The sequence below is a fragment of the Ranitomeya imitator genome, chromosome 2 (assembly GCF_032444005.1).
Source record: "Ranitomeya imitator isolate aRanImi1 chromosome 2, aRanImi1.pri, whole genome shotgun sequence".
Taxonomy (NCBI): Eukaryota; Metazoa; Chordata; class Amphibia; order Anura; family Dendrobatidae; genus Ranitomeya; species Ranitomeya imitator.
In genome coordinates, this window is record NC_091283.1 from 755,890,416 (window position 1) to 755,906,422 (window position 16,007).

Sequence of the window (16,007 nt, forward strand, 5' to 3'; positions counted from 1 at the left end):
GAAAAAAAATAACTAGCTGGGGCTGCAAACCTCAGCTGTCAGCGTTAGCAAGGTTGGTTATCAAGACTAGAGGGGTCCCCACTCTTTGTGGGGTTGATCTCACCTTTGTGTTGTCTGGTGACATCAAGCCCACGGCTTGGTAATGGAAAGACGTTTATAAGACACCTATCCATTGCTAATCCTATATTTGTATTGTAAATAAAGACACAGCAAGAAAAAAGTCCTGTAGTTGAAATAAAAAACAAAGCACACTTTTCCATTTTTATTTAAGAATATCCAACAAAGCACTTTATTCTGGCTGTGTCTTTATTTACAATACAACTATAGGATTAGTAATGGAGAGGTGTGTTATAGCCTCCTCTCCATTACTAAGCTATGTCACCTCTTTGTATTGTCTGGTGACATCAACCCCACAAATATGAACCCCACTTGCCACTGCCATAGGGCAAGTGGGAAGAGCAGAGCAAAGCACCAGAATTGGCGCATCTAAAGGATGTCTTTCCTGGGCGCATTGGGGGATATCCATGGCCCATTACCAGTTTGAGTGCCATCCCCCAACTATCTGCTTTACCAAGGCTGGTTGTCAAAAACCGGGGGGGAGGGCAAACCAGCTTTTCATAATTATTTATTTAAATATTTAAAAAAAAAAAAAAAAGTGTGGAGACCCCTCTGGTTATCAACAATTGTCTTGCTAAAGCAGACAGCTGGGGTTTGCAGCTCTTAGCTGTCAGTTTTGCCTGGCTGGCTATCAAAAATTTGGGGGTACCTGTTTTTTTTGCGCAGGTGGCGGGTAATGAATACTTCCATCAGCCAACGCCTACTCTCACTGTTATTAGCGGCAGCAGGTGTAGGCTGATGGGAGTAATTACCAACAGCGACAGCTAATATAAGTTGAGTATAACTCGTCATTCCCTGCTTGTGCTGATTGAGATTTAATGTATTAACTGTAAGCAATTAGACATGACCTAATTATTCTAATTTTGAGAGTTGCATGCAATCTATTCTGTGGCCGACCAGGGGCATAAACCCATTCACCTTTTGATTTTATATTTTCGTCAAAGGTTGTATCCCTGCCTTTGATGTGGGTTCGAACCCCAAGCCCACAAGGCCATAATGCACCTTTAACATGTGCCTTTACTGCCGTGGGTAGAGCAGTGCTCTGCCCACAGCTCGTAATCGGATGAATTCCGCTGTCACTCTGACAACAGGAGATAAGAGACAGCGGTTGGAAGCACTTCATTCATCCCGGCCATCGGTGCCTCTGTCATGTGATTGTGAAGGTTCGCGAGAGACGGTGATTTCTGCTATACTTAGCATGGCTGATGCAGCTTCAAGTTTCTTAAGGAGACTAAAAAGTAAAAAAACAAAAGTTAAAAATATACACAAGTTCAACATCACATCCCTTTATTAAAAAATACACATTGGTATCACTGCATTCAAAAAATGTCCGAGCTATCAAAATATAGAACTCAAGAATCCGTAAACGGTGTAACGAGAGAAAAAAAAATCAAAACCTCAGAATTGTGAGGTTTTTTGGCCACCACAACATTAATAAGAGACCATCAAAACATTATATGTACCCCAAAATGGTATCAATAAATGTCAGCTTGGTGCAAAAAATAAGCTCTTACCAGTCCCATATTCTGAAAAATGAAAGTGTTAAAGTTCTCAGAAAATGTAAGAAAAAAAATATCCGCTTGTTTCGCCAAGTTTCTGAAGTTTTCACCACTTATATATATTTTTTTTAAATATACCTATCCTATTTATTTTGTACTAGGAGTACTTGGTGAACAAAACAAATAAAAAAAAAAAAAAAATTGTTGAATTGCACTTTTTCAATGCACTTGGAATTTTTTTTTTCCCGCCCCATTTTCCATTGTATCATCTGAAATGGATGGTGTCAATCAAAAGTACAACTCGTTCTGCAAAAAAAAAAAGCCCTTACACGGACAGCTAAAATTGAAAATGGAGGGGTTAAATATTTTTTTGTAATTATAAATGTGTAAAATTCGCAGAGTACTTTTAAAACCAAGCAACTTTGCAATTTACATCTTGGTTAAAATTTTGGGTCTCAAGAACAAATGAATTTTTAATCTGTATTTTACTGCTCATTGCCTAGCTTCTCTGGCCACCTCTACAGACTGAGGTGGCCCTCTTTCTTGGGAAGGAGCCCAGCATTTACATTTCTGGCCAGTTTTAGTGCCTCTGCTTGTGGCATAGGAGAGCGCACAATTCGGCCCATGCCTCTGTTCCGAGCTATCGCGTCCGCTTCACACCCCCCCCAGCAAACCTGAAGCCTTGACACAGGGGAGCGGTGTGTTCGTGAAGAAAGAAGATGAGTATAACCCTTTTATATTCCTTGCAGATCCCACAAATTGTTTTCTCTAGTGTAGATTTTCATCTAATGTAATTCTTGAAGACCACTTCCCATACCGGTGTGAAGCTTAACCCATGAAATGTACAGTAGCCTTTTCTTATACTCTGTATGAAATTTTAAGATAATGCAACAAACTGTCGGAATGTGTTTATTGTGGCAATAATTCTCAGTCTTTAGTGTGTACAGAGTTGAAGAATGTCCTTTTATCAATACTAAGACCACTTACAGGTGAACTACATCACATTGATTAGCTTGTGACAATGGCACCTAACAAAAGTTGGTATACACTGGGCAGCAAGTGAAGCAAATTGCAAGTACACACATCATCACCAATTGCTGCATATCAACTGCATAGCTACTGACCAGTGAGGGATCCCACGCAAACTCATGTTCAGCACATAGTGCCCTCAATGTGCATGTCAATATGAGGACTGGGCCAGGAAGCAAAGAAAGAATGGCCCTTTCTGATGAATCGCGCCTCGTATTATAAAAAAGGAACAGACTGGCCCTTTATTCGCAGCTTACCTAGAGAACAGATTCCATAAAGATGTGAAAAAAGCTAGTCGGCGGAGATAGTTTGATACTTTGGGCAACGTTCTGGAGGGAGAACTTGGGTCCTAGCAGTCATCTGGATGGTACATGCCTGAACATTGTTGTAGACCAAATACTCCCAATTTTAGGAAATTGTGTTCACTAATGGTGCTGGCCTCCCCCTTTTTTATTTTTAATTTATTTTTTTTTAAATGGCATAAGGTGTCCTACCACACTACAAAAATTGCTCAGGAATGGCATGAAGAATGTTACAAAGATCAAGGTGATGATATGGCCTCTAAATTCCTCAGATCTCAATCTGATCAACATTGTTGGATGTGCTGGAAAAGCAAGGTCAATTTATCTCACCATCGCAGATGTTTAAGGTCTTGTAAAACGCTGTGATGGATACACGAGACTAGTGATGGGGTTCTTCGGTGTTACATGCTTTGAGGGGTCAAAGCTCTTTTGGCAGCACAAGTGACTTGTACAAGATTAGGTGGTTCTAATATTGTAGCTGGTGTATAATATACTCTAAACACACCGGCAGAACGGAATGTGATCATATTATGGGAACTCTTACAATATTTGAAACTTGAGGCTTTTGTATTCCAATGAAGGCTCCATGCAATGTCTATACATCCTCGACTCAGAAGGCTAAATTATCCAAAGGCCTTTTTATGGTTCACCTTAAGAAGCCGAATATGAGCTAACCGCAATGAATGAGAACAGAACATGACTCCGAATTGTTCGCAAACCCCCGGCTTGAAGTGCGTGGGCTTCTTGCTGACTTGTTCTCCAGCTCAGATGTTGTTCATGCCATGCTTATCCCTTTTTTTTTTTTTTCTCCTCGCTTATTCTTAACTATAGGAATTCATTCAGATCTTCCAGTAACCAGCTGCTGTTGCTTGTATTTCCAGATTGCCACAAAAGACCCATTGAATCCCATCAAACAAGATGTGAAAAAAGGCAAGCTCCGTTACGTGGCCAATGTGTTCCCTCACAAGGGCTATATCTGGAATTATGGCGCCCTCCCACAGGTAATAACAATCTATTCCAGCCACAAGCTCTGGATAAACTGGAACACTGGCTGTGCTTCTGAACAGTGGTGGTGATGCCAAGCGCTGTGTGGCATTTATGGATAGCGTCTTGTATAATGTGTGTAAAGTAGAGAATTTGTGCCAGAGGATTCCCATCACAAGCGTATAATCAAGAAACTATTTTTATGATTTTCTTATTGGTTTTGTTGCCGTTAGTGATTTTATTCTGTCCAGCTTCTATTCTTGGGGTTCTGGAATACAGAGCTGCTCTTCCTCTACATCTGGAAAGTTCACATATTTGTTTTTCAACTCTTTAAGACTGTTATTACACTAAACACAAGGATCCACTATCCCACCTCTGAAATAAAGACCTAAGGTAAAGGGCTAGGATTTTTCCATTCTGAGCTTTGGAAATGTCTGCACACACATACTAAATTGGCAAGAGGCATTTTACCAAATATACGAAGGGTGTAGAAAGACATGGGACATCCAAATATGCATTACAGTACATAAAAGTTCTTAATATTTTGATCAGACTGTATGAGCCCGCTGCCACATCACTGCGTTCTTCAAAATGGGTACCTAACCTGTCCAACAGCTATAGACACCATGCCCGCAGGAGGAGCGACCCATGGCCCACACTAAACCCATGCTGCTAGGCAAAGCCTCAACAATTCTGGGCAACAATGGCTTACACCCAGGGGTGGACATATCATTAGTCCAAGAAGTGAGGGGGCCCATATCTACCTCCAAAACATATGACATTGTCAATTATGCTGAGCTCTTGGGCTGCAAAGGGCCCATATACTGTTCTTGCACAGGGGCCCTTTTCTGTCTGTCCACAACACAGAGGTTTGGTGTGCCGTGGAATTGGGCTTATAAATTTCAATTAAAAAAAAAAAAAAAAAATGCTAACTCTGAACCTCATCATCAGTTTTGTTTAGGTCTCCAATGGGACAATACGAAGTATGGGCAGTACGGTGGTTCAGTGGATAGCACAGCAGCCTTGCAGCGCTGGAGTCCTGGGTTCAAACCCCACCAAGGACAACATCTGCAGAGTTTGTATGTTCTCTCCGTGTTTGCGTGGGTTTCCTCCGGGTACTCCGGTTTCCTCCCACATTCCAAAGACATACTGATGGGGCTCACAATCTAAATTCCCTAACGGGGACAGCGACGATAATGTGTGCAAACTGTAAAGCGCTGCGGAATATGTTAGCGCTATATAAAAATAAAGATTATTATTATTAGACCAAAAAAAAAATTTTTAATGTCTACTGAACAAAACCTGTTTATGCAGAGTATTTTGACTGCAGATAAGTTCGTCATGGTCGGCTGTCAAGAGTTTTAGGCTTTTCTGAGAAATACTGATAACAAAATTTGTAAGTGTTGCGTTTATATGCTGGAAGGAAGATTATTAATTTTTAGAGGTATTGTGGCCTGAATACTAGATATCCAAATAAATGCCTTTTTTTTAATCTAGGCATGCAAGGATTTTAATTTTACATTACTAAAATACTTAGTCATGAATATTTAGCCTAGAGGTATTGACAATCCCTGTGCACCATTTATCAATTTTTAATGGTTGATTTGATGTTTTCAGCATTTATAGTTTGTGTGTGTGTATACATGTATGTATATATGTATATGTGTGTAATTAATAAATAAATATATATATATATATATATATATATATATATATATATATATATATATATATATATATATATATATATATATATATATATATATTGGCACAGCATCAAAGTACTACCTTACAAGGCATGCAGAGCTCTTCCTCCGACCAGCAATCAAATGGTCAAAACATAATAACCTCAAAAAAAGGAAAAGCAGCACAAAACAATTGAAAAAAGAAAAAGTGGACTTTAATGCCTGAACGGCGTGGCAGCGTTTCGGTTGTGTTATCCTTTGTCAAGCAATATATTGGCTGGCCAATATACTATGTGGCTGGCCAATATACTATGTGGACATACATACATACATTCATACATACATTCATACATACATACATACATACATACATACATACATACATACCAAAGGTTTGGATACCTTCTCTTTTAAAGATTTTTCTGTATTTTCATGACTATGAAAATTGTACATTCACACTGAAGGCATCAAAACTATGAATTAACACGTGGAATTATATACGTAACAAAAAAGTGTGAAACAACTGAAATTGTCATATTCTAGGTTCTTCAAGGTAGCCACCTTTTTGCTTTGACTGCTTTGCACACTCTTGGCATTCTCTTGATGAGCTTCAAGAGGTAGTCACCGGGAATGGTCTTCCAACAACCTTGAAGGAGTTCCCAGAGATGCTAAGTACTTGTTGGCCCTTTTGCCTTCACTCTGCGGTCCAACTGACCCCAAACCATCTCGATTGGGTTCAGGTCTGGTACTGTGGAGGCCAGGTCATCTGGCGTAGCACCCCATCACTCTCCTTCTTGGTCAAATAGCCCTTACACAGCCTGGAGGTTTGTTTGGGGTCATTGTCCTGTTGAAAAATAAATGATGGTCCAACTAAACGCAAACCGGATTGAATAGCATGCTGCTGCAAAATGCTGTGGTAGCCATGTTGGTTCAGTATGCCTTCAAATTTGAATGAATCTCCAACAGTGTCACCAGCAAAGCACCCCCACACCATCACACCTCCTCCTCCATGCTTCACAGTGGGAACCAGGCATGTAGAGTCCATCTGTTCACCTTTTGCGTCGCACAAAGACATGGTGGTTGTAACCAAAGATCTCAAATTTGGACTCATCAGACCAAAGCACAGATTTCCACTGGTCTAATGTCCATTCCTTGTGTTCTTTAGCCAAAACAAGTTTCTTCTGCTTGTTGCCTGTCCTTAGCAGTGGTTTCCTAGTAGCTATTTTACCATGAAGGCCTGCTGCACAAAGCCTCATCTTAACAGTTGTTGTAGAGATGTGTCTGCTGCTAGAACTCTGTGTGGCATTGACTTGGTCTCTAATCTGAGCTGCTGTTAACCTGCGATTTCTGAGGCTGGTGACTTGGATTAATTTATCCTCAGAAGCAGAGGTGACTCTTGGTCTTCCTTTCCTGGGGCGGTCCTCATGTGAGCCAATTTCTTTGTAGTGCTTAATGGTTTTTGCTACTGCACTTGGGGACACTTTCAAAGTTTGCCCAATTTTTTCGGACTGACTGACCTTTATTTCTTAAAGTAATGATGGCCACTCTTTTTTCTTTACTTACTGTAGCTGCTTTTTTTCTTGCCATAATACATATCCTAACAGTCTAGTCAGTAGAACGATCAACTGTGTATCCACCAGACTTCTGCACAACACAACTGATGGTCCCAACCCCATTTATAAGGCAAGAAATCCCACTTATTAAAAATGACAAGGCACACCTGTGAAGTGAAAACCATTTCTGGTGACTACCTCTTGAAGCTCATCAAGAGAATGCCAAGAGTGTGCAAAGCAGTCAACAAAGCAAAAGGTAGCTACTTTGAAGAACCTAGAATATAAGACATATTTACAGTTGTTTCACACTTTTTTTGTTAAGTATGTAAGTCCACATGTGTTAATTCAATTCATAGTTTTGATGCCTTCAGTGTGAATTTACAATTTTCATAGTCATGAAAATACAGAAAAATCTTTAAATGAGGTGTCCAAAGTTTTGGTGTGTTTTGGCCTGATTCTAACGCATCGGGTATTCTAGAATATGCACAGCCCGCGTAGTATATTGCACAGCCCGCGTAGTATATAGCAATGTGGGCATCATATCCCTGTTAAAAAAAAGAATTAAAATAAAAAATGGTGATATACTCGCCCTCCGTTGGCCCCTGGATCCAGGAAGCGTTTACCGACGCTCCTCGCGCACTCCGGTCTCAAGAGTGCATTGTGGTCTCGTGAGACCACTACGTCATCTCGCGAGATCGCAATGCATGGACCGGTCACCGGAGCGTCGCGAGGAGTGGGAAAGGCGCCGGAAGGTGAGTATATGATGAATTTTTATTTTTTTTCATTATTTTTAACATTAGATCTTTTTACTATTGATGCTGCATAGACAGAGCATCAATAGTGTAAAAAAAAAAAAAAAAAAAAGTTGGTCACACAGGGTTAATAGCAGCGTTAATGGAGTGCGTTACACCGTGGCATAACGCGGTCCATTAACGCTGCTATTAACCCTCTGTGAGGGCTGACTGGAGCGGAGTATGGAGCGGGCTCTGACTGCGGGGAGGAAGGAGCGGCCATGTTGCCGCCGGACTGCGCCGTCGCTGATTGGTCGCGGCTAAACGCCCACGGCCATTGCCATGACCAATCAGCGACTTGGATTCCATGACAGACAGAGGCCGCGACCAATGAATATCCATGACAGAAAGGACAGAAAGACGGAAGTGACCCTTAGACAAATATATGGTAGATTATATGTGTATATATAGATATGCTCAAACTTATACTACATAAAATATATGCCTTACACCTATATTTATTTTGGTATATGTGCAAGGCATATATTTTATTTAAAGGGAATCTGTCATATCAACTCACATTTATGGGTAGCAGGTCTTTTACCCTTCGCCACGACAGCACCCACTTTGAGAGAGGGACCCGCCCATAGGAACAGAAAACCTACAGAGACAAAAGGGCGGCCCCCCTCTCCTCCTCAGTTGGTTTCCTGTTCCTATCGGAAATCCCGGGATTCCTACAGAGGAGGTGTTTTGGAGAATCTCCCGGATTAACTGATGCCTGAAGCACCCGCCTGTGTGATCCTGTGGGGACAGCAGGGGCTGCGGCGTCAGAAGCAGCGGTGGGGGAGCCACTGCATGCATCTTTCCCCCCTCCCAACCCCCCCCCCCCCATGTCTGTTGCGATCCGGCATGTTGCGGGCGATGGAGCCCGGCCTATGGAGGACCCAGGTGTGGGGTGATCGTCGGCCGCTAGCGACGCTGTTAGAGGCGGCGGCGGCTGCATCGCCCGGGTAAGTCCGCACTGATTCATTGAACCAGAAGTGATTGGTACACTTCCGGTTTGCAGCAGGAGCGCTCCTGAGAGAAAAAAAAAAAAAAGCTGCGCATTACAAATACAGGCCGGGGACACTGAGCAAATCGCTCACCATGCTGTCCCTGGCACATGAGGAGCTCCCACCAGCGGTGGAGGATAGCGCTGAAAAGAGCAGCGCTAGATCATCAGCAAAGAGTGGTCGTTCCATGGCAGGATCTGACACTCACACCAGGAGTAAGACGAGGAGTAAAGATACAGATCTACTCACACCCCACACAGCGGCTTCACCTTCAAGACCGGTATGATGGCTTCACTGGGTGAGTGTCTATAATCCTCTACCTATAAGCTGATCCCTTCCTTCTCTACCTCTCCCCTTAGGCTAAGAAGACCAGTAAATCTAAGCATAAGCAGTGTGCCCTGTGTATGCAACCCCTGCCCGACACGTATCCCAAGAGGTTGTGTCAGACCTGTATAAAACACGTTACAGGATGAGGCGGCTATTACTGCCACAAACATCCGATCCATAATAAGACAGGAGATCCAGTCTCTCGGATCAAAATCTCTTAAAAAACATGGAAGTAAGCGCATCTCTCCCGTCTCCAGTTGAGTCTGAAGAGGGCCTAATCCGATCCTCCAATACCTCAGGGTCATCCCCCAGCTCTTCTGAGGATGAAGGCGGAGCATGTTTTCCTGTCGACAGCATAGACAACCTCGTAAAATCTATTAGGAACACTATGGGGTGTCCAGATACTAAGGAGGTCAGGTCGGTTCAGGATATAATGTTTGCTGGACTAGGCCAGAAAAAACGGCGTGCCTTCCCGGTCATTACCACTATTAAGGACCTTGTTAGGAAGGAATGGGACAAACAAGGAAAAGGGTTTCTCCCATCATCTTCTAAAAGGCGTTACCCCTTTAGTGATGAGGATTTGGCGGTATGGTCCAAAGTCCCTAAAGTGGATGCGGCGGTGGCATCAACCTCAAAACAATCTTCCCTTCCAGTAGAAGATGCAGGAGTTTTACTAGATCCACTAGATCGTAAAACTGAAGCTCTCCTCAAAAGATCTTGGGAGACAAACACAGGAGCCTTTAAGCCAGCAATATCGGGCACGTGCACAGCTAGGTCTCTACTAGTCTGGGTAGACCAGCTGGAGCAGCAAGTAAAGGGCAAGGTCACGAGAGAAATTCTCCAAACTGTGCCACTAATCAGGAGTGCTGCAGCATTTTTAGCCGACGCTTCAGCGGACTCCCTCCGGTTGGCAGCGAGGTCAGCAGGTCTGGTCAATGCGGCTCGTCGAGCCCTCTGGTTAAAAGGATGGAAGGGAGATGCACAATCAAAATCCAGATTATGTTCAATCCCGTGCCAGGGTGAGTTCCTGTTTTGGGAAGGTTCTGGATGACCTACTGAATAAAGCAGGAGAGAAGGAAGGGCTTTCCTAAACAGTTTCTTCCTTCTTATAGGAGAGCATTTAGGAGACGGCCATTTAACAGGAGGAGGCCGTACGAGCCACAGAAAAACAGTTGGGAACCTAAGGAAACAAAACCGTAAGGTGCCTTATATAGTAACCCTGAAACATCTAGACGTGGTAGATTCCATCAGTAGAGAGATCCCAGTTGGTGGAAGACTGAAATATTTTTATCACCAATGGGAAAACATAACCTCAAATCAATGGATCCTTCGTCTAATAAAATCTGGACTAAGATTAGATTTCTTTAAATTGCCACAAGATAACTTTATCATAACATCACTGAAAGCGCCGGATCAACAAGCGCTTCAGTTAGAAATTCTGAGCCTTTTATGTTCTCATCTAAGTACCAAAAAATCAGGAAGGGAGGAGATTTTATTCCCCTTGATTTCTGGTTTCAAAACCAGATGGTACTTTTCGTACTATAATAAATCTAAAGAAACTAAATTCATTTTTGTATGAACACACCTTTAAAATGGAATCCATAAGATCTACTATTAAACTTTTGTTTCCTAGGTGCTTTATGACGGGTCTGGATTTAAAGGATGCATATTACCATCTTCCAATTCATACAGACCACCAACAATATCTCAAGAGTGTCAGTAAACCTACAAGGCCATATCCGTCACTTCCAGTTTACAGCCATGCCATTCGGCATTTCTATGGCCCCTCGAGTTTTCACGAAAGTCATGCTGGAGGTGATGGCCTATCTACATCATCAGGACACGCTAATTGTGCCCTATTTAGATGATTTCCTAATAATTGGTAATTCAGCATCTGTGTGAAGAACGCTTGTCTAATACCATTTCATCATTACAGGCTTTAGGTTGGATTGTAAACTTCAAAAAATCCAGGCTGCATCCAGAAACTCTTCAGTCCTTCCTAGGACTAGTCTTGGACTCTGTAAGTCAAAAATGTCTCTTACCAGAATCCAAAAAATCAACCATAATTTCAAGTCACAATGGCAAGATCTAGTCCTCACATGTCCCTTAGAGATGCCATGTCTCTCTTAGGGTCACTCTCCTCCTGTATTCATGCGGTTCAATGGGCCCAATACCATACTAGGGCCTTACAACACCAGATACTTCATGCTCAAACACATTGCCAGGGTCATCTAAATACAAAGATCACTTTATCTGATGACGTGCTTCAATCACTTCTTTGGTGGTTAAATAAAGACCATTTGTCCAGAGGAGTCTCATGGACAATTAGGTCCTCTAAATTACTCACTACTGACGCAGGCCCAGAGGGGTGGGGGGCCCATCTGGACCAAAATATAGCTCAAGGTCGCTGGAGTTCTTTAGACATTCAGTAGTCCTCAAATTGGAAGGAACTAAATGCAGTTTATTATGCCTTGAATTTTTTCCTTCCTCAGCTCCGAGGGTCTCATGTCAAAATCCTGTCGGACAACACAACAGTCGTCGCATATTTAAATCGGCAAGGTGGAACGCGATCAGCAAGTCTGATGTGTTCAGCGGCAGACGTCTTCGATCTAGCAGAACCCAATTTACTTTCACTCACAGCTCTACACATCAGAGGAGTAGAAAATTTAAAAGCCGACTTCCTAAGTCGCCATACGCTTCGCCAGGAAGAATGGACTCTCAATCCTCGGATATTCAGGAAGATAGTGGACATATGGGGCCTTCCGCAGATAGATTTATTTGCAAACAGGAACAACAGGCAGGTACCGATGTTTGCTTCCCTGAATGTGGCAGATCATCCAGATATAGTAGACTCTCTCCAGTATCCATGGAAATACGATCTGGCCTACGCTTTCCCACCAATGATACTACTCCCATTGGTAATCAAGAAAATAAGGGAAGAAAAAGCAAAAGTAATATTAATAGCTCCGTTTTGGTCAGAGACCCTGGTTCTCCTGTCTTCGAGCGATGTCAGTTTGCGATCCCTGGATTCTGCCAATGACACCAGACCTCCTGTTTCAGGGTCCATTCTACCATCCACGAGTAAAGGGCCTCCACCTTGCGGTGTGGAACTTGAGAGGCAAATACTAAGATTACGAGGGTTCTCACAAGAACTGAAACACATTACTGTTAAGTAGAAAAAAATCCACAACTCTAATTTATAGCAGAGTATGGAGGAAATTCCTCAACTTTTATACGGAACCCTTCTCTAGCAAGGTTCCTATTAGAGCCATCCTTGAATTTTTACAAAAAGGTCATGAGATGGGTTTATCGGTTAATACTTTGAGAGTTCAAGTGGCTGCCTTGGGAGCCCTCTACAGTGCTAACATAGCTGGTAATAGATGGATAGCAAGATTTGTTAGAGCATGTGAAAGGTGTACACCGGTTCATGTCCCACGTCTACCGCCCTGGGACTTGAATCTAGTCCTAGACGCCTTAACTGGACCTCCTTTTGAGCCTTTACATTCTATCCCTCTAAAAATATCACATACAAGGTAGCTTTATTGATAGCCTTAACTTCTGCCAGAAGAGTAGGAGACATCAAGGCCCCCTCCATAGACCCTCCATTCTTAATGACATATCAGGACAGGGTGGTTCTCAAACCAGATCCATCATATCTCCCTAAAGTAGCAACAAAGTACCATAGATCTCAGGAAATTTTCCTACCTTCCTTTTATGATAATCCACTAAATCCGGAGGAAGAGGAGCTACATATGTTGAACGTAAAAAGAGCAGTCCTAAGCTACATAGAGAGAACCCAGTCCTGCAGACAGAGTAGGGCTCTGTTTGTACCTTTTCAGGGTCACCGAAAGAGCCACGGGGTCACAAAAGCTACCTTGTCCCGTTGGATCAGAGATGCTATCTATCTTGCATACTTGTCAAAAGGCAAAGATCCTCCAGAGGGAGTGAAAGCACATTCAGCTCGGGCTGTATCATCCTCGTGGGCGGAGAATAAAGACATCTCCATCGAGCTCATATGTAAGGCCACAACCTGGTCGTCGCCTTCAACTTTATATAGACATTATAGACTTGATCTGTCTTCTGCATCTGACTTGGCATTCGGGAGAGCCGTCCTTAGTACGGTAATCCCACCTAGGTGAAGGTTCTCTGCAAATCTCTCAAAGTGGGCGCTGTCGTGGCAAAGGGTAAACAGCCGGATTACTTACCGGTAATGCCCTTTTAATGAGCCACGACAGCACCCTGTCACTTCCCACCCTAATAGATATGTATAGTTAATACAAAATATTCTCATGGGTGAATATAGATATGATAAAATGTACTAACAATTACGGAGATATTCTAATCTAACAACGGCGGTTCCTCTCGTACTCTGAAAAACAACTGAGAAGGAGAGCGGGACCGCCCTTTTGTCTCTGTAGGTTTCCAGTTCCTCTCTCAAAGTGGGTGCTGTCGTGGCTCATTAAAAGGGCATTACCGGTAAGTAATCCAGCTTTTCAAATGTGTACCCATTGTCAGTTATATATTTTATGTGTTTCTGCATTACCGAGTAATTAATGCCACATTTTTCTTATGAATTAAAATGCCAAATACTCTAGGAGTGGCAGAGCACTTAACGACCTACCCAGCGCCAGCCCTTTTAGCTGTGATAGCTTACTTTTTTACATTGTCTGAGTGCACAAGCCTTTTTAGATTGATTGACTGACTGAACTGTCTGTGATGAGTGGTGGAACAACCTCAAGAGGCAATAGCTGGTTAAGTTCTCTGCGGTATCCTGAGCGCTTAATATCTCATTTGCATATTAATTTAAATGGTAATTTCTCGAGTGCAGCAACAAATAAAAGGTGTAATAGTAGTCATGGTATGATGACGTGTGCATCGAACAAGGCCTACAAATCCGATAGCTCTCCTATCCAAGGCTGCTGGTCCATGGTTCTGCAAATCGGTTTTCTCTCCTCTATAGTTAAGATGACCTTGCTTACAATGGCTGATTAGACTTCTGCTTGATTAGTGCTGTACCAATTCGATTCGATTGGAGACAGTCTGATTCCTATGATCCTGTTAAACGCACATTGCAACGGTACTTATGGGCATACAGGTATTTACAGGATTCGGAACACCAAGAACCTGTGTATGGACATAATTATTTTTGCTTAAAGGGGATTTGTCAGCAGGTTTTTTACTACCTCATCTGAGAGCAGTGTAATCTAGGTAAAGAATCTGAATCCAACGATGTATCACTTAGATTACTGGGTGCAGCCATTCTGACAGAGCTTTTAGATTTGGCATGAAGCAGAGCTGAGAAAGCTGCCCCCGCTCACACCAGACCTCTGTGCACAAAGTCCATAGACAGTGAGGTGCTTAGTTGCCAATGTTAATCTTGGTGATAAATCTTTCAGTTACTAAACAGCAGCACTTTAACAAGTGACAAATCCCTGTATTCTGTGTTTCAGCCTCTATCTCCTACTGTCTTCAGATTACATGGCAAAAATCTGCTGACGGTTTCCCTTTAAATGCTTGCATTTTTCTCAAAATTTTGGTTTTATGAAAAATGCTGTTCCTCTTAGATATTTCATGGATATTTCAACCTTGCTACCCTACACATCTGTCAGCAGAATTCTTTTGTTCTGATGGGGCATTTGTAGCTCGGATCATTTTCTGAGCTTTATTTATAATCTGGTAAAATTCAGCCCCGAGAAGTTCAGTAAGGGTGTGTCACATGATCCGGAATAGCAGCAGTTTGGAAGCAGCTCGCCTACGCTGCATTCAACATTGCAAGCACAGTGGACGGGATTTATAGTAATCTCATGCCCACTGTTCTATTTAACGCTGCGTAACCTCCCCCGCGGTGCAGGTTTACGAGCCGCAGCATGTCATAGATGCCGGAAGTCTGCATGGTTCAATGAGCACATGGGGCTTTAACTGCTCTTTCCTGATCATGTGCACACAGCCTAAAAGATAAAGGTTACAAGCTTCCACACAGAGAATGATCACTGATTAATTAACTCATGCTGTAGCCAGTAATGTGCAAGGGATTACAAAAAGCCTTCAAAGCTAAACAGGCCATAATGGTTAACCCTGCTGTTGTCTTCGGTCTGGGGAGACCGATTTTGAACTTTTGGTATTTTTTGGGGTGTTCAAGATGCGGTTCTGAAACTTGGGGTTGATTGACTTAAATGAGGATGGGTCGGTCGGCCACGGGTTTCAGAGCCGCATCTTGAATATTTTAAAGAATATTGAAGTTCAAGGTCGGTCGTTTTTGACCGAAGACAACAGCAGGGTTAAAGGTTCTCTGTAAATTTGCTCTCCCCTCTAATCCCCTTATATGCCCAGATCGTCCATGGAATGGTGAACTCATCGTTGCCTTTTACATTTGATTTAGTTGCTGAATCTTGATAGACGGACCTTCTCTATATTTTTTTTTATTTTTTTGCCTTGTGCAAATTAGTTGCTTAGAATAGTGTGTGTCACAATGTATGTACCCGTCATCCTCTGTTTTGCAAGTTGACTGTACATCTGGTATCTGGTGCCGTCAAGGAAATGGCTCCTCCTCTCTTCTGCACAGTAACTTGCTCTTCTGAGCATCGTTATTCCACTGCACGTCTGCTGTACGGCCATGACTACATCGGGCTTCAATCAGGTTTTCAAGCTGTTCTGTCCCAAGCTACCCACGGTAAGGAAAACCCATGTAGCTCCTGTACGTACCCATCTCCGGAGCTGGGTGGCCTTAC

General features: G+C 42.7%; 1 protein-coding gene and 1 long non-coding RNA gene across 2 annotated transcripts in view; both read left to right on the top strand.

The window, feature by feature from the left end:
* Positions 1 to 16,007, top strand: part of PPA1 (inorganic pyrophosphatase 1) — a 155,750-nt gene that overhangs the window by 66,590 nt on the left and 73,153 nt on the right. The window contains exon 4 of the mRNA XM_069753311.1: positions 3,829 to 3,948. Within this exon, the coding sequence (XP_069609412.1) occupies positions 3,829 to 3,948 (120 nt within the window). The remainder of the gene's footprint in view (positions 1 to 3,828; positions 3,949 to 16,007) is intronic.
* Positions 4,847 to 15,949, top strand: LOC138667748 (uncharacterized). Its single transcript, XR_011318919.1, has 3 exons — positions 4,847 to 5,010; positions 13,668 to 13,755; positions 15,842 to 15,949. It is a non-coding gene; the product is annotated as an uncharacterized lncRNA (long non-coding RNA).